The following is a 22,394-nucleotide window of genomic DNA, read 5'->3' on the forward strand; positions in this document are numbered from 1 at the left end:
ATTTTACTTAATGTTCACAACCCTCAGAGTCACCATGAATTTAGTTTACACAAATGAGAAATTGGACACTCAGAGAATTTAGGTAACTTTCCCAATGTTCTAGCTAGTGGTATAATTGAGATACAAACCAAGACTTTAAAAATCCACATTCTTTCCACTAAAATCATTTGAAGATTTTGTGACTGCTTTCCTAAAAAATCTCGAGAGAAAAAAAAAAAAACGGAAAACTATGAATAATGAAAATTCAGCAATGGGCCCAGATAGATTTTTTTAAAAGATTTATTTATTTCTTTTTGAGAGAGAGAGCAAGTGTGAGTGGGCGAGGGGCACAGGGAGAGAATCCTCAAGCGGACTCCCCACTGAGGGTGGAGGCAGATGAGGAGCTCAATCCCAGGACCCTGGGATCATGACCTGAGCGGAAGGCAGATGTTTAAAAGACTGAGCCACCCAGGCACCCCAAGATAGGTATTTTAATTGCTTTTCTTTACAGCAAAATTTGAAACAAAAGTTTAAATGGCAAAAAGAAACGCTTGCAATAGCAGTAAAAATTATTAAAGACAAGATAAATATCCAGAACCCATATAATAAAGCCCGAAAATTTTCTTGAGTAGCTGGAGAGACCAATTTGTATTAAGATAAAAGTATAGATTGTTCTTCCTAAATTTATGTATAGTTTTAATGTGACACCAAGCAAAATTCCATAGTATATTCACTTGATAGAATACTAAAAGTATTTTTTTACCTTTTAAAAAAGTATTTTAGGGGTGCCTGGGTGGCTCAGTCAGTTAAGCATCTGCCTTCGGCTCAGGTCATGATCCGAGGGTCCTGGGATTGAGCCCCGCATCCGGCTCCCTGCTCAGTGGGAAGCCTGCTTCTCCCTGTCCTTCTACTGCTCCCCCTTGTTTGTGTGCTTTCTCTCTGTGAAATAAGTAAAATCTTTAAAAAAATCCATTAAAAAAGTATTTTAAAAAGAATATGGGAATGTATATATGATAAAGTCAGTTTTAAGAAATTATTCAATTAATAACTTCAAAAGGCATAAAAAGCCTAAAATAAAGGGGCTTCTGGATGGCTCAGTCGTTTAGCATCTGACTCTTAATTTTGCTCAGGTCATGATCTCATGGGTCCTGAAATCGAGCCCCAAGTCCCGCTGGCACTCAGTGGGGAGTCTGCTTGAGAGTCTCTCTCTCTACTTCTCCCTCTGCTCCTCCCCCCGACTTGAGCGGTCTCTCTCAAATAATCTTTTCTAAAAGCCTAAAATAAAAAACATAAGGAAAAGTTAACAATTGTTATCTTTAGATAGCAAATTTTGGGGAAACTGGCTTGTTTCTCACTACCCGTTTCATGATCAACCAGAAAAAAAACACGCAAACGAGATTTACAAAAACCCAAGGACAAAAGGCAGAAGCCACACCTTTCATAACACATCTTTTGCAGATTAATTTAATCTAGTCACTTAAAAGTATTTTCATTTTTCACAGAACGAGTAAGAAGAGAGTATGAGTTGGGGTCAAAGGAGAGTTGAAACAGGCCTTGCGTAGGTGATTGGGTATGACGGACCAAACTGTGTGTCAGCTATGAGATTCGTACCCCCGGAAAGCCTTTTCCCATTTTCCGAGGCGGTGGAGTCAAATCACCGAAAACCCCCTGCCCATCAAGACCTCCCCCAATTCACCACACTTCTCAGACCTGTGCACAACCCCGACAAGCTACTCAATCAAAAACACAAATGAGGATATCCAACCACTCACGCCCACACACTGCTATCTCCTCCTGAAGCAAGTCACCCCATCCAGGGACCCACCACATTAAGGTTATCGGACTCACACAGCCAACCAAACACTGACCACCAAAAGTCCCGAAGGAGTAATCCCTAGCCCTCGCTGACCCACTCCCGCGACGCCTGCTCTCACACCCAAGCCACCTCTCCAGTCACTCATCACAGATCCTCCAGCCCACCGCCAAACGCCAGACGCCTCCAGGCTGCCTTCTTCAGTTAGGGACCCCACCACCCTCCCCGAGCACTCACCAGGCGCCGCACCTCTAGGCGAACAGCTGCAGAATCCTCAGCGGGCCCCAGGAAGTTTAAAAGGACGGCACACACCACTTCCGCTTCCCGTCCGGCCCAGCGCTGAACGCTTCTTTCGCTCACTCCTAAGCAGGTGGAGGTAAAGGGCCGCATCCTTCCGATTCGAATTCTGCACCCTCGACACTTGGCGAGTACTACGGTCCCCCGCATTGATCGGCTTCACAGTGGGAGCGGTCGTCTTGAAATAATGTGCGGGGCAGAAGCCTCCGCCGGCTTCTCCCGCTCTCACACTCACTTCCTCCGGAAAGCCTTTCCGGCCCGCGCCTCTGCAGCACGCTGGGGCCGCTACGCATGCTCAGTAGCGCGTGCGGCGCGCTGCGCCTCCAGGGGCCGGTACGCATGCTCAGTAGCGCGTCCCACCGACCGCGCCTCCCCGGCAGCCGAGGGGTTGCCTCCAGCCGGAGAGGTGGTTGCTCCTGCACCAGACCGCAGAATCCGGGAAGACCTCTGATGAGGGGCATCGTGCTCTGCACGGGGCACAGTAGACACGTGCATTGAAGAGAAGTAACTCTAGGGTATTTGGAAGTAGAGGTCGTGGAAGAGGAGGCACCAGGGTCAGAAGAACCGGGAAGGCAACCGTGAGGACAGGTTGCCTGACGGTGAGGAAGAGAGACGGATGGCGGCCAGGGGGAGCTTTCCCCACGGGGGCGCCGGCCAGAGCTCAGCGGCGCGGGGCTTTCCAGGTGCCCGACGGCCGGGCCACAGCTGGAGGAGGGTCGGACGGGTACACTGTTGGGAATCCTAAACCCAGAAAAAGTGCAGAGGAGAGCTACTGCATTTCTGGAAGCATCTGGTGGGCTCAGATCAAACTAACCAGCCCTACTCCAAACTCCAATCTGTTACACATCCTGGGAAATCAAAAGGCTAAAGTTGTATCATTAAAAAAAAAAGCATACTTCACCTGAACGCCTCCAAACTATCTGTGGGTTGGTGATGTTACATAAAGACCTTGCTTCTGAGTTCCTTTTCACACAGCAGAAGAGGACTTTATGATCTTCCAAGGACAAAGTGGAGACCCAGACTTAAACGGGTCATGTTAATGTGACTTGTCAGGCTGCAGCAAAATGTCCTGGTGTACTTTTTTAAAGATTTTATTTATTTGAGAGAGACAGAGATAGTGAGAGAGCAGGAGTAGGGAGGAGAGGGAGAAGCAGGCTCCCTGCAGGGAGCCCGACCCGGTGCTAGATGCCAGGACCCTGAGATCCTGACCTGAGCCGAATGCATACATTTAAGGCCTGAGCCACCCAGCAGCCCCTTGTTTACACTTTTATGGCTCTTATCACTCAGGAAACCCCCAGTGTTTTAATTTCCACTATTTAATTTCTTAGGTTCGGTAATAATGTCATGATTATGCAGGAGATGCATGATAATATGGAAGTAAGGTGTCATGGTATCTTTAATTTCAGATGATTTTGAAAAAATAAATAGGGAGATAACTAAATGGAAAATAGGTACATAACAAAATGGTTAATTTGTTGAATCTATTTTGTAGGTACATAGAGACCATTATTTAGATTTTCAACCTTTTATACTTAAAAATATTAGATGGCAAAGTTGGAAAAATAATTATTTCTAAATAAAATATTTAGAATTGTTTCCTAATTTCCAAAATTACAGATTTCTAGCTAATTTTTGTCATTGACTTCTAAGTGTATGTGAGCTTAACAGGACCTGATTGCATATTATTTAGTTCAAACTTTGAAATTTGTTGAACTGCTGTATAGCCCAGAACATGGCAAACATGGTAAACTTTGAAAAGAAGTGCTTGAAAATTCTGTGCATTTTGAGGATGTTGTATATAATACCTCCATTATACTTTTTATTTAGTATGTTCAAAACTTTTATAAACATTTTATCAGTTTATTCTGTAATATGCTGGTAGAAAGGGATTAAAATCTCCCTCTATGATTGTAAATTTGACTCTTTATAAATCTTACATTTTTGCTTTAGATAATTTGAGTCCCTGTTTGATGTATGAATTTAGCATTTCTTCCCATGACTAGTGACTGTCCCCTTAGAGATTATTTTTTTCTGATAATAATTAGTTGTACTAGTTTTGTCATGTTTAGTATTTGCATGAGATGCTTTTTCATAAAAGAAAATCCATTCCATGTTTTATGTGGTTATTTCATTTAAAAAAACCAGTATTTTAATTTTATTTATCAAGTCTGACAATAACAAGTCTGTATATTAACCAGAGCATTTAATTCATTTACATTTAACTTACTAACAAATTTTTGTTTGATCCTACCTCTATTTGGGCACTTATTCTGTTTCTTTATTAAGCTCTACTTTTTAGCCTTCTTTTGGGTTCGTGATGATTTTGGGTTTTTAATCATTCTATTTTTCCTCTTTACCTTTGCCTTTGACTAGTTTGGAAGATGTATACCCTGCTCCTATTCCCTTAATGATTACTTTATTTTCCTTAATGATTACTTTAAACGTGCATCCTTAACCATAACATGCATTCTTAACACTCGAAGTTAACAACTTTATACTTCTTTAGGAAAATAGAAAGTACTTTAGAACACTTTAATACAGGATACTTCTTGCAATTTACATGCTGCTGTTGTCACGTAAGTTCAAGTCTATGTAATTCTTAAAACAACATGATAGGATTATTTTTGCCTATCATCTTTACTGAAGTTTACTACACTTTGACTATAAGTACCTCACAATGACAGAGTAAATTAATGTGAATATAGGGTGAATTAACTTTTATTAATATGTATTTTAATGACTATTAATAGTTATTAGTTGCTGTGCTGTCTTACCAAAGGATTATGAGGTCCCTCCTAAACATAGATATAGTCTGTGCTCACTTCCTTTTTCTGTTTGGGTTAGCCTGTTGGTAGTACAAGACATTCCCTTGTGCATCTGCTGTTTTCATTTCTTTGAAAATAGCAGCTGCTTCTAGTTTTTCAGAACTTAGGGACAGAAGACGTGTGATTACTCATCACTCTTAAATCTCAATAGTTTTTAAAGAGATTTTTAAGTAATCTTTACATCCAATGTGGGGCTCACACAACCCCAAGATCAAGAGTCACATGCTCAGGGCGCCTGGATGGCTCAGTTGGTTAAGCATCTGCCTTCGGCTAGGTCATGTTTCAAGAGTCCTGGGATCGAGCCCCACGTTGGGCTCCCTGCTCAGTGGGGACCCTGCTTCTCTCTCTGCTCCTTCCCCGGCTCATGCTCTCTCTCTCAAATAAATAAATAAAATTAAAAAAAAAAAAGTCACATGTTCCACTGACTGAGCCAGCCAGGCACCCCAAATCTCACTATTTTTAATGGATTTATTTTTTCTGAGTGACAACCAGAAGACAATTTGTTTCAAAAAATTTATTATTCCAAAGGGCTAAAATTATTACCAGATCCACTATGTAAACCAGTAAAGAATTTTTAAAAAGCTCATAATCTTAAGCCTAAATACTTCCCTTGCAATTTATATATTAAAAAATGTACAATGTTGGCATTTCTTGATGGATACTACACATTACAAACAATTTTGTGGTATACAACTTTCTTTCATGATCTTATGAAACCTGAAGATTACTGTATACATGTACTACAAAAATACTCAGACACAAAACAAATACATTCATCTTGGACCATTCTTAACTTACTGTTTTGACTATCCAATATATTCAAACATGAAACAAAGTGTCCTTTGGCATACCGAAGTTATTTGCTCTGACTACTTCATGTTATATTTTCCATAAATAAATGGCAATGGACAGGAACGAAATTTTTGTTATAAAGTTTATATGTAAGCAACCTTTCCCAGCATCATTACACCATACTACTTCTCCTTAAGTGTTATCTGATGCATATTAAGTTTAGACTTCATGCCAGAGGCATTCCTCATTGCAAGTCTTCAGTCTTCTATTTTCTTTGGTGTGAAAGCTCATCTGTTTGGAAAGTATTCCAGGATTCACAACATTTGTGAGTTGTTGTTTTTTTTTCCCTTGGTGAAAACTATTAGAGGATGACCCATCAAAAACATCTGTTGCACTCAGGTTTCACTTCTGTGTGATGTATAATGGGATTTCACATGTCAAGAAAAGATTTTGACTTTTCATCTCATTCATATGCCTTTCTCCAATGAAATGAGGCTACACTAGTGGTAGGTAATTTTCTTATATTCACTGCACTTAAAAGATCTCTCTCCTGGATAAGTTTTCTGAAACTGACACCAACCAAAAGTATCCTAACTTTCACAGCATTCATAGAGTGTGTCTTGGGTGATTTCTCTTGTATTCAGTGAGATCTGACATCTCACTAAAGTCTTTACAGTGCTCAGTGTGTTCCTGAGATTTCTTTCCTGTATGAATTTCCTCATGTGAGGTAAGAAAGAACTTGACAGAGAATGTTTTCCCACACTCATTACACTGATAAGGTTTCTGTCCTGCGTGACTTCTCTGATGGACACTGAGGTATGATTTCTCAAAAAAGGCTTTTCCACACTGAGTGCACTGATACGGTTTCTCTCCTGTGTGGCGTCTCTGATGTCTAATGAGCTGGGACTTCTGGTTGAAGATCTGACCACATGGAACACATCCATAGGGTTTCTCTCCGGTATGGCACCGTTGATGGATAATGAGATGGCTTTTTTGGCGGAAAGCTTTTCCACATTCATTGCATCCATGGGGTCTCTCTCCTGTATGAATCAACTGATGTCTACTGAGCATTGCCATACTGCTAAAGGCTTTTTGGCATTCAAGACATACAAAGGGTTTCTCTCCTGTATGTGTTCTCTGATGGACAATGAGCATTGCCTTTCGTATGAAAGCTTTTCCACATTCACTGCATTCATAGGGCTTCTCTCCCGTATGAGTTCGCTGATGGACAATGAGATGTGACTTGTCTATAAAAGCTTTTCCACATTCACAGCATTCATAAGGCTTCTCTCCTGTATGAATTCTCTGATGTGTTATGAGGGACGACTTTTTATTAAAGGCTTTCCCACATTCCTTGCATTCATAAGGTTTCTCTCCTGTGTGAGTTCTTCGATGAACAATAAGCTGTGAATTGTCTATAAAAGCTTTTCCACATTCACTGCATTCATAAGGCTTCTCCCCTGTATGGATTCTCTGATGTGTTATGAAGTGTGACTTTTTATTGAAGGTTTTCCCACACTCCTTGCATTCATAAGGTTTTCTTCCTGTATGATTTCTCTGATGTACAATAAGCTGTGATGTGTATACAAAAGCTTTTCCACACTCACTGCATTCATAAGGTTTCTCTCCTCTATGAATTCTCTGATGTGTCAGGAGATGTGAGTTTTTATTGAAGGCTTTCCCACATTCCTTGCATTCATACAATTTTTCTCCTGTATGAGTTCGCTGGTGAACAACAAGCTGAGACTTACTACAGAAGGTCTTTTCACATTGTCTACAGCCATAGGGTCTATCTCCTGTATGAGTTCTTTGATGGATAATCAGGTTTGACTTCTGCATAAAACCTTTCCCACAGTCACTACACTCAAAAGGTTTCTCTCCTGTATGTGTTCTGCAATGCAATCTGAGCTTTGTCTTCTCCCTGTAAGCTTTTCCACACTCTTTGCACTCATAGGGTTTCTCTCCTGTATGAGTCCTGTGGTGTAGAATGAGATGATACTTTGTTCTGAAAGATTTCGGACACTCAATACATCCATAAGGTTTCTCTCCTGTATGAGTTCTCTGGTGTAGAGTGAGATGACATTTTGTACTGAAAGCTTTCTGACATTCAGGGCATCTGTACGGCTTCTCTCCTGTATGAGTTCTCTGGTGTATTATGAGCTTTGACTTATATCTGAAGGATTTTGGGCACTCACTACATTCATAAGGTTTCCCTTCTGTGTGAATTCTATGATGTCTTTTAAGATTTTTCACCATGCTGAAGGTCTTCACACACAAATTATGTTCACTGTACTGGGCCTGAATATGGCCGGTTTCATGTAGAGTATGGAAAAATGGTTTCCCATGGCTGTTTAATTCAACAGAATTCATTTCTGCATAGTTTTTACTCTGAAATTTTGAATCTGACTTTTGTTTCAAATGTATTCCTCTTGAGAAACATTGAAGGGGTCTTTCTACAAAAGGAACAAAGTTTTTGCTCAGAGAAAATATTTTTCCCAATGCATTATTTTCATTATTTCCCTCCACAGATTCATCCTTCTCAATATTTTCCTGATACTAACCCTAAACTTGCCACATTACTTCTAGGGGAAAAAAATCAATGAATCCTACCATTATGAAATTGGGGGGGGAGGGATGGAATCTCAAGTCAATATCCAAAGAGAATGGAGAAAGTGATACAGCACGTGCACAATATAAGTCAGAGGTATACAATAAAAGAAATAGACAATAAGTAATGAACTGAAGACATGGTATCCTCAAACTCTGGAGGGAATCAGTGAATATCTGAAAGCATAATAGAAAAGCTATGTGAATATGATTAAGATGTAGGGAAGGCAGGTTTTATCTCACCACCTGCAAAAGAACAACTAAGCCAAAAAGGAAAGACCAAATGAAACAGGCCAAGATCTGACCCAGAGTAGATAAAAGGAGGTACATCTTCTGCCAGGTGGCTAGCAAATGAGTCATACACGGTGAGAGAAGGAAGCCCCATTCACACTGATGACCTCTTCACTTGCTCTAAGTCACCTCTTAAGGTTCAGACATTATGAGAAAAAATATTAAAATAACAAGGGCCCCAACGCACCAGTGATCAACTGTCACTTGGCTTCCACTAACTCCCACTGCACTGCTGTACTCCCCGAGACTACACTGACTTGGGAATTCTCTCTAGCATTCCTTGTTCTCCTTTCTCCAAGGGGACTGTCGCTTCTGGCCTAGTGGCTTGATAACCTGTCAAGAGGCAATCCCAGAGAACTGAGCAGTATTAGGGCCTATGATGAAAAATTCCGTTTCAGGGAATCTCAGCAAAACAAACTTTTCATTCAGAAAATGAAAGTAAGTACCGTCACTATTTGGTCATAAAATAAGTTCTACCACCTATACAACTCCAAAATCAATAAGGATATCAGAGTACCCATAAATTATATCAATGGAAAAAATAAAACAAAACAGGCAATTAATGGGCTCATGCTGAGATATTTAGGAACATTGTCTTTACCCAAAGACATTAGGTTGCTATAATTTTCCAACATCACATCCCGGTAGAGGTTCCTCTGAACAGTATCTAGTAGCTGCCATTCCTCCCAGGTGAAATCCACAGCCACATCACTGAATGACAACAAGCCCTGTAATAACATAATCCTTTTTAATCCAGAGTTAATATAATGGAATAAAATATAGAAGATATATAGGATATTATTCTGATTATTTTTACTATAGAAATTTATAAACAAGTTATTTCTTTATATCTAGTTTTGATTTATACCTTGCGCACTAATAAATCCATTAAAACAATCCTTTCTGCATTTTTTTTTTAAAAAGATTTATTTATTTGAGAGAGAGAATCAAGGGAAGGGGCAAGGGAGAGAGAGAATTTCAAGCAGACTCGCCATTAGCACAGAGCCTGATGCGGGACTCTATCTCACAACCCTGAGATCATGACCTGAGCTGAAATCAAGAGTTGGATGCTTAACTGACTGAGCCACCCAGGCACCCCTCCTTTCTGCACTCTTCATTCACTTTGTCACTCATTCATTCACCCAATGTAAAATGTTGTTAAAACTTTACCTAGGGGCGCCTGGGTGGCTCAGTCATTAAGCATCTGCCTTCGGCTCAGGTCATGATCCCAGGATCCTGGGATGGAACCCCGCGTTGGGCTCCCCTCTCAGCAGAAGCCTGCTTCTCCCTCTCCCACTCCCCCTGCTTGTGTTCCCTCTCTCACTGTCTCTCTCTCTCTGTCAAATAAATAAATTTTTAAAATCTTAAAAAAAAACAAAAAACACTTTACCTAAAAACCATCTGCAACTGACCTTAGGAGCATTTGTTTTTTGTTCCCCCCGCCGAGATTAATTAATTAATTTATTTATTTATGAAAGAGAGAGCACGAGCTGTGGGAGGAGCAGAGGGAGAGGGAGAAACAGACTCCCCGCTGAGCAGGGAGCCCGACGTGGGGTTCAATCCCAGGACCCAGATCATGACCTGAGCTGAAGTCAGCCACTTAACCAGCTAGGCCACCGAGGCTCCCCAGGAGCATTTAATGTTACCTACTATACATTGCAATAAAAAAGGAAATAAAGCATAGTCCTGACTTCAGGTAGCTTCTGATCTTGCAGAGTGGCAAGTACACTCCTTTACAGAATTCATATACGGCAAGACATTATGGTTTAACAAGGGTTACAACAGAAGTATACTCAAGTTAAAATATGGGCACAAGTAGGTGAGGAACTAGTTCTGAAGAAGAGGTCAAGCTGGAAGAGGTGCAGCGCATTTAGTGGTGTGTTCCACAGTAAGCGCTGGAAGACACGGGAGCTGTTGGTCTTCCAAAGGAAGTGTGTGTTAAAAATGTTAAATACCATGCTGGGTTCAAGGAACTGCAAGAAGTTCAATAGGGTACAGGCAGCAACAGAACTTGGAGTAAGCGTACACATTTCCTGCAGACACTTGGAAGACACTACAGTGTTTTTCATATACAAAAGTATGTTATGCTCAGAACTGCATTTTAAGAAATTGTGCTATGTAGGGCGCCTGGGTGGCTCAGTTGGTTAAGCGACTGCCTTCGGCTCAGGTCATGATCCCGGAGTCCTGGGATCGAGTCCCACATCGGGCTCTCAGCTCAGCGGGGAGCCTGCTTCTCCTTCTGACCCTCTCCCCTCTCACGCTGTTTGTCTCTCTCTCTCGCTCAAATAAATAAATAAAAAATCTTAAAAAAAAAAAAAGAAATTGTGCTATGTATTAAATCATGATAGTCATAAAAGCAAAAACAGAGCTCTTACTATGTGCTGTATATTGTTTTAAACACTTTACATATGTTCACACAATGACCTACACAAAGACCCTTAGGTAAAAATTATTCTTCTCTTTGGAGCTAAGAAGAGATTTTTAAAGTTTTCTAGCTATGCCTTTTATATCTCCCACGTTTCCTTAGGAAGATGACCATTCACTGGGTCCATACTCTGGAGAAAAACAGAAGAGGAAGACCCATCAAAGACACTTCTTCACATTTAATCTCTGGGAAATATTTAGTCAGAAAGTCCATGTGCTTCCTCCTTATATACAAAGTAAATCTTATAACATGTTTTTATTCTTCTGTGATGGTTTCCAGTATTACTACAGAAATGTCTGCAACTCAGCTCTGGATCCTGCCACTTATGTGGCAATGTCCCAATTGTTAGCACCTTGCAACATGAGATATACAGATAAGACAGTACTCCCTTCCTGACTGGCTACTCCAGATCATTATTCTGTTTCCCAGTCTAAGTACATTTCTCCCAGATGCAACAGATTTACATACATCATTCACTCTGATTATATGTTTTTTAAATTGTTAACTATAGTTGTCACATGATGTTACATTAGTTTCACGTGTACAATATAGTGATTCAACAAGTCTACAGTTACGCTCACCACAGTGTAGCTACCATCTGTCACCATACAACACTATTACAATATCATTGATTATATTTCCTATGTTGTATCTTTTAGTCCCATGGTTTATTCATTCCATAATTGGAAGCCTGTATCTTCCACTCCCCTTCACCCATTTTGCCCATCCCCCCACCACCTTACCAACTCTGACATCCATCAGATTGTATACATTTTTATAAACTTCTAGAAATCTGGGAAATAAACAGCTCACCTGGGACTTGGTCATTTTCAGCATTCAGGTGTCTCATCAAGGGTATCCTCAGCAAGGATGAACTTCTAGACTTGAGATCTACTTTGTCCTTTATAGGAAGTGCCTCATTCTAGGAAGCCAGCATCTATGGATTCAAGGAAAGATTTGTTTGGCATGGAAATAATAATAAAAGCAGGTTCCTATACATGCAAGGAACCGTTTTAAGCATTTCTTTTCTCATTTAACCCTCACAATCCTATGGGGTAAACTATAATTATTCCATAGGAAAGGTCAGGCACCTAGCTAAAAGCCACACAGTAACGGGTGGACCAAGGATTAAAACACAAACCCTCGGAATTGATAGAACCTCTGATTCCAGGTAAAATTACCAAATTATGAACTATCCTTTCATCTTAACCAACTTAAAAAAAAAAAAAAGGAAACATGTCTAAACAATTTTCTCACACAGAAGTCAGAGAAGAAGGGAAACAAGGTGAGACCCTTATGTGCCGTAGCTCACTGCCTGGAGACTTTCTAGGCCACAGCACGGGGAGAAGGAACCCGAAGAATCTAGCAGTGTTGATGAGTTAATGATACAGAATTCAAAGTCTGAGGAAGAAAAGATGACTAACACTTGCCAGGCAGTATACCAGAGAAGAGAGGGAAAACTCACTCTATAGAGGCAGAGGGTTCCTTTGAGTCTCTGGCTCAGCACTAATGGGCTGTGAGGAAACTACCAAGGCCACTAGAAAGGAGCAGGTGGAACAATTCCTAGCGCTCACACAAGATCAGGAATAGTTCAGCGTTCCCACTAACCTGGGTGGAAAGACCTTCTAATATGCGTGGTCTCATGCAATGCAGAGGTCTCAGGAGAAGATTACCTCAGAAATGGGGACAAAACAATCCTAGACAAGAGACTCTTTTGGCACCACCTAATAAAGCTTAAAAGAAAGCCTCCAATGAATCAAACTGTTCCAAAGTAACTTGGTTACATCCCAGAACCAACCTCAAAAGTAGTTAAAGGAATTAAAAGAAAATTCTGCAAACAATATGAAACTCACAATATATGACATCCAATCAAAAATTACCAGACATGCACAGAAGCAAGGAAATATGACCCATAGCTAGGGGGAAAAAATCAAGCAAGAGAAACAGACAAAAATGGCCAAAAGGGGAGACCTGGTAGACCAGTACACCAAAAATACTATTATATATACTCCATATATTCAACAAGTGAGAGACAAGCATGAGCATGATAAAAAAAAATAATAAAATGTTTAACAAATGCTATTGAAACAATAGGATATTCGTGTTTACCCCATACCAAAATTAACTCAATAGATTATAGATTTAAGAATTGAAACTGTTGGGGTGCCTGGCGGGCTCAGTCAGTAGAGCAGGTGATTGCTGATCTTGGGGTTGTGAGTTCAAGACCCATGTTGGGTGTAGAGATTACTTAAAAAAAGAAACAGTGAAACTTCTAGAAGAAGGCACAGAAAAACTTTAATACTTAAAAAAGAAACAGTGAAACTTCTAGAAGAAAGCACAGAAAAAAAATGCATACCTGACTAAAATACTTCTATCTAAAAAAAAACAGAACTTTTCCAATTTCACAAAAGACACAATCTAGTAAAAAAGAAACAAAAGATTTAAAGAGATTTTTTTTTAAAGATTTTATTCATTTATTTGACAGAGAGAGACACAGCAAGACAGGGAACACTAGCAGGGGGAGTGGGAGAGGGAGAAGCAGACTTCCCGTGGAGCAGGGAGCCCAATGTGGGGCTCGATCCCAGGACCCCGGGATCATGACCTGAGCCGAAGGCAGATGCTTAATGACTGAGCCACCCAGGTGCCCCCAAGAAACAAAAGATTTAAACAGACACTTCCCTCTCCAAAAGTAGAGAGGTGGCTAATAAAAACACAAAAAGCTGCTTTAGGTTACACAACAAAAAGCAAATTAAAACCTAAATAAAATATTGCTACAAACCCGTTAGAATGGCGGTAATTTTATCTATCTATCTATCTATCTATCTATCAGCTCTAGGCCCAACTTGGGGCTCAAACTGAAAACCTAAGATCAAGAGTCCCGTGCTCCACCAATTTAGCCAGCCAGGTGCCCCAGAATGGCTATAATCTAAAAGACCGAAATTACTAAGTACTGACTAGGATGCGAAGAAAAAGAACTCTCCTGCACTGCTGGTAAAAATACAACATGGTACAGCCACTTTGACTTGTACATGAATGCATACTGCAGCTTTATTCAGAATATCCAAAACCGACCTCCAAAATCCAAAACATCCATCAACTGGGGAATGAACATGTTGCAGCATATCTGTGCCACCGATTATTACTCAGCAGCGGAGAGGAATAAACTAATGATAAATGCAAAATCATGGATGAAGATGAAAAGCATTATTCTAAGCGAAAGAAGCCAAACACCAGCGAATGACAGAGTAGGCAGTTAGCTAGATATGAGCAGGGAACAAGTGATTTCCGATTGTAAAAGGGAGGAGGCCAAGCTCCAAACACCTGGGAAAGACCCCATGGGATATGCCTGCATTCTTCCCTATGGCCACTGCCCTACAGTAACTTGGAGCTTTATTATATACATTTACACTGTGGTTTTAACCCCTTCCCCAGAAAACGGCTGCCATGACAGTTCTGACAAGGACCATCTAAGACCAAAAATTCCTCCAGTAGATGGAGTCCCTTAGATGACTGGCTGCAACCTCAGAAACCACCCTAGCTATGACCCCTAACCTATCCAAACACAAAAAGAAAAAACAACCCTCACCCAGGGTGCAGCTGCAACCTCTGGGCCTGCTCGCTCTCCCATCTCAAGAATGTACTTTTGCTTAAACTGTTATTAAACCTTTGCTTGCTTTAGAGTTTGGCTCTGAATTCTTTCTTGGCGGAACTCAAGAACTGAGGCCAGGGAATGGGACTCCCATTGACACAACTACTTACTGTATAACTCAGTTTATATGAGGTATTAGAATACATGTAACTATAGGGCGCCTGGGTGGCTCAGTTGGTTAAACGACTGCCTTCGGCTCAGGTCATGATCCTGGAGTCCCGGGATCGAGTCCCACATTGGGCTCCCTGCTGAACAGGGAGCCTGCTTCTCCCTCTGAACCTCTTCCCTCTCATGCTCTCTATCTCTCATTCTCTCTCTCAAATAAATAAATAAATAAATAAATAAATAAATAAATAAATAAATAAAATCTTTAAAAAAAAAAGAATACATGTAACTATAGAAAGCACATAAATGATCATGAGGGAACAGAGAATGGGAATATGGTCTCAAATGGAAAAGGTGACACCAGGGAACTTTGGGGGTTGACGCAAAAGTCCTATGTATTGATTGAAGAAGAGGTTACACATTGGTATACCTTTGACAAACTCATCAAATTTGTACATGAAGAATTGGTAAGAGTTACTGTAAGTAAATTATACCTCAATTAAGCTAAACTTGCCTACAAAAAGCAAAACAAATACAGGCTGTCTGCCTCTGACACACTCTTTGTGTGTCCTTAAACTCTACAATGAAGTCTCAACTGAAATCTCAAATACCTATCTCTTGTTGAAACTTCATCTTCATGAAAAACCCAGCTGGTCTCTTACATACTCTAAACAGTGCTGTTAAAGAATTAATTCTGGCTATGAAAAATCAATTTAACAGAGAGTAATCTAGAGTTGCCAGGACACCCTAGAAATATATTAACACAGCTTAATATTCTCAATATCACACCGCTGAGAACTCTGAAGGAAAATCAACTCTGTGCCTTAGGCTATAGGACAACTGAAGGAAACAGTACGGGATTTCAAGGATAATATGAGAAAGACATTTATAGGCCAATTGCATTTATTAAATTAGCTATAAAAAGCCTAAATAAAATACTGAGAAACCACATCCACTGATGTATAGGACGATTACTAAGAAAACCAAATAGAGGAAGAATCATACTAGACACAGCTGACTTTATTCCAGGAATGGAAGGATAGTGAGTAGAGGAAGAAGAGAGAGTCCTTGAACAGACCTCCTGCTGAGCGCAGAGCCCAATATGGGGCTCAATCCCAGGACCCTGAGATCATGACCTGAACTGAAATTAAAAGTCTACTGCTCAACTGACTGAGCCACCCAGGTGCCCCAGCACTGACAATTAAAAAAAAAAAATGTATTACTAAACTAGAAATAGACAAAGAAGAGTATCTACAAAATAATCCATAGCATTTCTTTAAACTTAGGAACAGGGATAACCTTTCTCTCAACATTTAGTCAAAAATGTACCACAAATAAAAACCTGAGCAATAAAATGGGAAAAATACAGGAATGAAGACTGGAAAAGAAGAAACAAAACTGTCATTATGCAATTGTTTTAATATCAATATAAACATTAATTGCAATTTCATATTCAAACAAATAATAAGATTTAAAAGGGAGAGGAAAAAACAGTATTTACAAGGTACCTGGGGGGAAAGTGTGCAAGACAGAAGTTTTATTACAGCAAAAGGAGGGACACCTGGGTTGTTCAGTGGGTTAAGCATCTGACTCTTGATTTCGGCTCAGGTCATGATCTCAGGGTCATGAGACGGAACCCCTACTCAGGCTCTGTGATGAGCGGGGAGTCTGCTTCTCCCTCTCCTTCTCCCTCTGCCATTCCCCCAACTCATGTGCTCTGACGTGTGCTCTCTTCTCTCTCAAATGAATAAATAAAATTTTTTAAATAAATAAATAATTTTTAAAAATATATGATTGTAGCAAAAGGATACAAATCATAACCAGTCAAATGGAGAGAGACAATAGGGTAAGTGAGGTTTGGGATCCTCCCAAACCAGAAGCTTCCATTGTCCTATCCCTTTGGAGTCAGGACACATTACTCATCCAGCATATCTACAAGGAACAGTATGTAGGGTACTGCCAACCACAGATGCTCACCTGAGCTTCAGTGTCTAGTTTTTATTAGAATTTCATTAAGTAAGCATGATTGATCTAATCACTGGCCATGTGACTCAACCTCCAGCACCCTTACCATCTCGGAGGTTGGGCTGGTATCACCAGGCTCAAAGCCTCAACCCTCTAATCACATGGTTGGTTTTCTTGGCATAAACAGCCCCATCCTGAGTCACCCCACTGGCACAACTATCTACAGACCCACCATGAATAACAAAGACACTCCTGTCACTCAGGACATTCCAACAATTTAGAGGCTATTTCCCAGGAGCTGGGGACAAAGGCCAGACAAATTGTTTATTACAAAATAACTAGCAAAAGGTGAGCATTCCAAATATGTGAGTAAAGACAAACTTCTCAGTTTTAAAATTGGCACATGTAATATATAAAGATGGTGAATCACTATGTTGTACACCTGAAACTAATGTAACATTGTGCATCAACTATATTGAAATTTAAAAATTAAAATAAGTAAATAAAAAAATAAAATTGGCCAATAAACATATAAAAAGATGATCAACCCTGTTAGTAATGAGAACAGTGCATATGGAAACCCCACAATGAGATGATGTTTATACCCAAAAGATGGTCAAAAAGCAAGAATGAAAATACTAAGTTTTGGAAAGCTTACGGATCAACAGGCACTTTTATACACTGCTTTTTTTACTTTGATGACAGAGTAAGGTGGTACAAAAGCAATTTGGCTTTTCCTTCTAGATAAAAATTCATCTACTTTGTGTCAGAAATTATACTTTTATTTTTATTTTTTTTTTAAGATTTTATTTATTTGTCAGAGAGAGAGAAAGACAGCACAAGCAGGGGGAATGGCAGAGGCAGAGGGAGAAGCAGACTCTTTGCCGAGCATGGAGCCCAATGTGGGACTCGATCCCAGGACCCTGGGATCATGACCTGAGCCGAAGGCAGACACTTAACCTACTGAGCCACCCAGGCATCCCAGAAATTATACTTTTGGGTATATAGCCTAGACCATACAAATTCTCACAGTGACTGAGAGACAGCTAAGACTTTTCAGAACTTCACTACTTTTAACAGCCAAAACCCAGAAACAATACAAATGTCCAACAGCAGGAGAATGGATGCATGAACTACACTGTATTTATGCAATGAAATTCATATTGATAAAACAAGCCAACCAGCAAGATGAATGAATCACAGACTTGTACTGAATCAAGAAAAGCAAGCCTTGGAAGACCGCATTATAATATCCTTATTATAAAACTTACAAACTAGAAAAACTAGAGTGTACTCTCATTACCATAAAAGTATATTCGTATACATGTGATAAAATTATACAAGTCAAAGGAATAATACATACTAATTTGTGAACAGTAGTTCCAAAGTTTGGGAGGGTTAGAAGGAGAGACCAGGAAGATGGAACAAGGATGAAGACTTTTCCATTTTCAGATAACCAAATACGACCTTTTTAAACAAAACTATAAAGAAAAGCTGAGGCTAATCACTTTTTTCTAAATATGAAAGGATGATTTACCCACTGTTGCTAAAGATGTATTAAAACCTGGCACACTGGTGGAAGCATTAGATAATGCAACATTACTGGGGAGTTTGGTAAAACTAAATCAGAAGCCTTTGAAATACGCATTTAATCCAGTCTACTTTTACCCATTAAAAAAGGAAAAATATCCATAAAATATAATTCAGTTTAAAAATACATTTCAAAACATTACAGATAGTTTAAGGGGATTTTTATCTGCTTTTATTGATGATTAAGTATATAATGATACTGTGATACAAAAACTGAAGAGAACTCCATTTAATATGAAACATAAATACATATAGTTAGAAAATATGTATGTATATGTTTATATATATATCTAATTTAAAAAGTTAACAGAATTGTTTGAAATATAAAAACTCCCATTAAGAAAGTATACACTTAAATAATAATAGATACCTTTTGTCAAGTACTACCTGTTATGGATTTAGTATTTATATCCTCCAGGGGTGCCTGGCTGGCTCAGTCGGTAGAGGATGTGACGCTTGATCTCAGAGTTGTGAGTTCAAGCCCCACCTTGGGCGTGGCACCTACTTAAAAAAAAAAAAAATGCAGCCCCCAAACTCGTGTGTCTTTGGGAAGAGGGCCTTTGGGAGGTAATTAGGTTTAGATGAGGTCATGAAATTAGGGCCCTCAGAAGTACCTGTGAGACAGATACCAATGTATTTGAATAGGAAAACTGCGAATTAAAGAACTTAGCACCTTACGCCAAATCACACAAACATGTAGCAGAACGGACATAAAAAGCTAGTACTAGTTTTGCGCGGTGGCAGCATCGTAGCCAATGAGGTTTATCCGAGGAGCGATTATTACTAACTGAAAAAGCTAGGGCTCACATGATTTCATGCGCGTGCAAACGCACGTGTACACTGGCTGATGCGCACACACACATTCTAAGTGTTTATTGCACGGTTTTAACAACTCGTGGATCTATTCATGGCGGGTGAATCATTTTTGCTCTTCTTTCGACTTTTCTGTACGCCTAAATTCAGCATAAAAAGCTGGGAAATAGAACACCCCAATATACACACCCAAATGTCTCCCTGCGGCTCCTCGCTTTCCAATCCCGCACACCTCTCCCACGAACACCCTGCACTTCGCTCTCGCACCCATTCACAGCCCCCAGACACCTATTTTCACAGGGATCACGGGCCCCTCGGATGCTCAAACTCGGACCCTAGGAACCTCAGATGACTCCCAATCCTTTCCTCACCAACCAGACCCAGATGGGCTCCTCGGTCAGTGGCTCTCCCAACGCCTCTATCTACGGCCCGGGGCGCGACCCGGAACCCACCTGTCGCTGTCAGAAGGAATTGTCTTTCGTTCTAAACACTAATTCCCGCCCAAGCTTCCGCCAACGCCTCTGACAACCCCGAAGCCGCCTGAAACAGTCACCGCCCCCCCACCACGAGTACCCACCACGAACCGCATCTCAAGTCGCAAAATTCCCACAGTGCCGGACTCTGAAAGCATCTAGCAGAAACCTAACTAACCTGGACCGCGAATCTGTGACCTTACGCCGTGGGAATCCAAGCTTCGGTACGCCACTTCCGCTTCCGCTCATCCGGTTTGGGGCCTGTGTCTCGGAATCAGTGGCACTTTGGAGTGAACAATCAATCCACAAACCCTCATTCTGGCCCTGGTTAGAATTTTGTCCTTGGGCGACATCGCCGCGTCGATTTCGTTGCGATGCTGGGGTAGCGGCCATTGTGGACCGTGCGCCGCCATCTTGGATCGAGCGCCGTACGCAGAGCGAGGTGGCCACGCTAGGCGACCGGAGCTGGCCGGCCATACCAGAAAGGTGCAAATCCTGCCCCTCCTTTCTCTTCTTTTCAAGACTTACCATCTCCGGTTCGTCCACCTTGGCAGCGGCTGTCAGCACCGTCGCGCATGCTTAGTAGGACTTCATCGCTCTCGCCTAGTCTTCGACCGGAGCGGAGCGCTAAGCCAATCACAGACCAGGCCTGAGCCGGAAATGGTTGCGCCCGCTCGGTCTCGTCGCCCTTTGGAAGCCGCTCGGTGGGCGCAGCCATATTGGGAAGGTCTGGATCCGTACAGCGAAGAGCGGACCTCGGGGCAGGGAACGGGGGTGCGGCGAGGACGCTGGCGGCACGTTTGAGAAAACGGGGATTAGGAAAGTAGAAGTGGATCTAAAGGAGGAGAGACGACATGAGGATGTGTGCTTCGTGACCGGAAACGGTCGTGGACCAGATACTGGCAACCGCGCTCCACGCCGAAAGAATACTACTTGTATCTCGTGTCCCAAGATAAAGTGGGTACTTTAAAGAAGGATCCTGTATATCCTCGTTAGTCACAGCCCGCCCGGTCATTTGTTTCAATGAATACTGTGTAGATAATGATCCCAGCTGCATTATTTAGTCGATTTCCCCACTGCTAGGTGGAACCATCTCTATCCTAAGTCAAGCGTCCCCATCTGCATGGCTCTGATTTCCGACGTTCTGTTCCATTGTTCTCTTGTTTATCCCTGCGCCCGCACTACTATGTTTTATTTTTTATTTATTTATTTTTTAAGATTTTATTTATTTATTTGACAGAGAGAGACACAGCGAGAGAGGGAACACAAGCAGGGGGAGTGGGAGAGGGAGAAGCAGGCTTCCTGCCGAGCAGGGAGCCGGATGCGGGGCTCGATCCCAGGACGCTGGGGTCATGACCTGAGCCGAAGGCAGACGCTGAAGACTGAGCCACCCAGGCGCCCCCACACTACTATGTTTTAGCTAGGGGAGCTTTCTGAGTCTTACAATCTGATAAAGCAAGGCCTCCTGCCATATTCTTTTTCTACGAGCCTCCTTGTTCTTTGGGCCCTTTATATTTTCAAATAAAATTTTAACTCACCTTGTCAACTTCCACCAAAAGAAAAAAGTGTTCGGGATTTGTATTGGTACTGCATTGAATCTATAAATCCTTTAAGTGACATCTCTACAATAACAAGTCTTAAAATTCATGAACACTGTGTATCACTCCACTTAGTTAAATCTTTAATGTCTCTGAATAAAGTTCTGAATTTTTTTTTTAAAGATTTTATTTATTTATTTGACAGAGACACAGCGAGAGAGGGACACAAGCAGGGGGAGTGGGAGAGGGAGAAGCAGGCTTCCTGCTGAGCAGGGAGCCCGATGTGGGACTCGATCCCAGGACCCTGGGATCATGACCTGAGCTGAAGGCAGACACTTAACACTGAGCCAGCCAGGCGCTCTGAATAATGTTTCTTACAGTAGTCTTACATGTTTTTATTAGGGTCGTTTCATGATAGCTGAAATTTTTAATGCTCTTGTAAATGATATTTTACAATTTCATTGTCTAACTCTGTTGGTGGTATATAGAAATACAATCGATTTGTATATTGATACTATACCAAGCAAAGTTGATGAACTATTTTATTAATTCTAATTGTTTTTGTGACTATTGTGTTGTAAATTTTTAAAACTTCATATTTTCCCACTGCCTCAAAATCCCCACAAACAGGCCTAGAGTACAGCAATCAGGCAACCAGGTGTATCCCTGTAATAGCATCCGCCCCTGCACAAGTTCCTCTCCCTAACCTTCCCTGTGACCTAGTTTCACACGGAAATATTCTCCAGTCTTTTCTTGTGTACTCCCCCAATAGGGCACTTCTAATAGGGGGTACTTCCTGACCCTCAATAAGGGCATTTACTCATGGATCCTTGCTCTCACTTCATTTCCTTGGTTGAGACTGATCCCTTGGCACTCCTTCCCAAGCAACCTCCTCTCAGCAAGCAGTGACTCTGTGTCTCAGGACATGTGAACATAATAAATTTTTTCCTGCAACTCTCCTGTGTCCCCTCTCCTGGCTGCACCTGGCTGACAATCACCTAAAGGAACATAAAGCAGTTATTCTAGATTTTTACAAAAAGTCATATTCTCTTTATTTTTTTTATTTGACAGAGAGATAGAAGAGAGCCAGAGAGCACAAGCTGGGGGGAATGGCAGAGGGAGAGGGAGAGAAGCAGGCTTCCCACCAAGCAGGGAGCTGGATCCTGACCTGAGTCGAGGCAGACACCCAACCAACTAAGCCACCCAGGTGCCCCCGTATTTTCTTTAAATAG

The 22,394-nt window shown here is 41.2% G+C and overlaps 1 protein-coding gene and 1 pseudogene across 1 annotated transcript; one reads left to right on the forward strand and one right to left on the reverse strand.

The window, feature by feature from the left end:
- Window positions 1–5,413: 5,413 nt before the first annotated feature.
- On the reverse strand, window positions 5,414–20,234 carry LOC114199552 (uncharacterized). The gene is made up of 5 exons (XM_028091490.2): window positions 19,803–20,234; window positions 18,726–18,839; window positions 11,843–11,966; window positions 9,206–9,332; window positions 5,414–8,159 (listed from the first exon to the last, which is right to left on the reverse strand). The coding sequence occupies exons 3-5, from the start codon at window positions 11,864–11,866 to the stop codon at window positions 6,313–6,315; spliced, it is 1,998 nt and encodes a 665-aa protein (XP_027947291.2). The 5' UTR covers window positions 11,867–11,966; window positions 18,726–18,839; window positions 19,803–20,234; the 3' UTR covers window positions 5,414–6,312.
- On the forward strand, window positions 19,065–19,133 carry LOC148163262 (U4 spliceosomal RNA; annotated as a pseudogene).
- Window positions 20,235–22,394: the final 2,160 nt, after the last annotated feature.

The sequence above is a fragment of the Eumetopias jubatus genome, unplaced genomic scaffold, assembly GCF_037043125.1.
Source record: "Eumetopias jubatus isolate StellerSeaLion01/CBP00866 unplaced genomic scaffold, mEumJub1_p1.0 scaffold_10, whole genome shotgun sequence".
NCBI lineage: Eukaryota > Metazoa > Chordata > Mammalia > Carnivora > Otariidae > Eumetopias > Eumetopias jubatus.

Excerpts from the sequence above, each read along its gene's own strand:
- LOC114199552 (XM_028091490.2), bottom strand. The coding sequence starts at position 11,866 with ATGCTGAAAATGACCAAGTCCCAG. Across the intron at positions 9,333-11,842 it reads TGAAAATGACCAAGTCCCAG|GGCTTGTTGTCATTCAGTGA; the intron begins GTGAGCTGTTTA and ends ATGTTATTACAG. Across the intron at positions 8,160-9,205 it reads TAGCAACCTAATGTCTTTGG|AAAGACCCCTTCAATGTTTC; the intron begins GTAAAGACAATG and ends TTCCTTTTGTAG.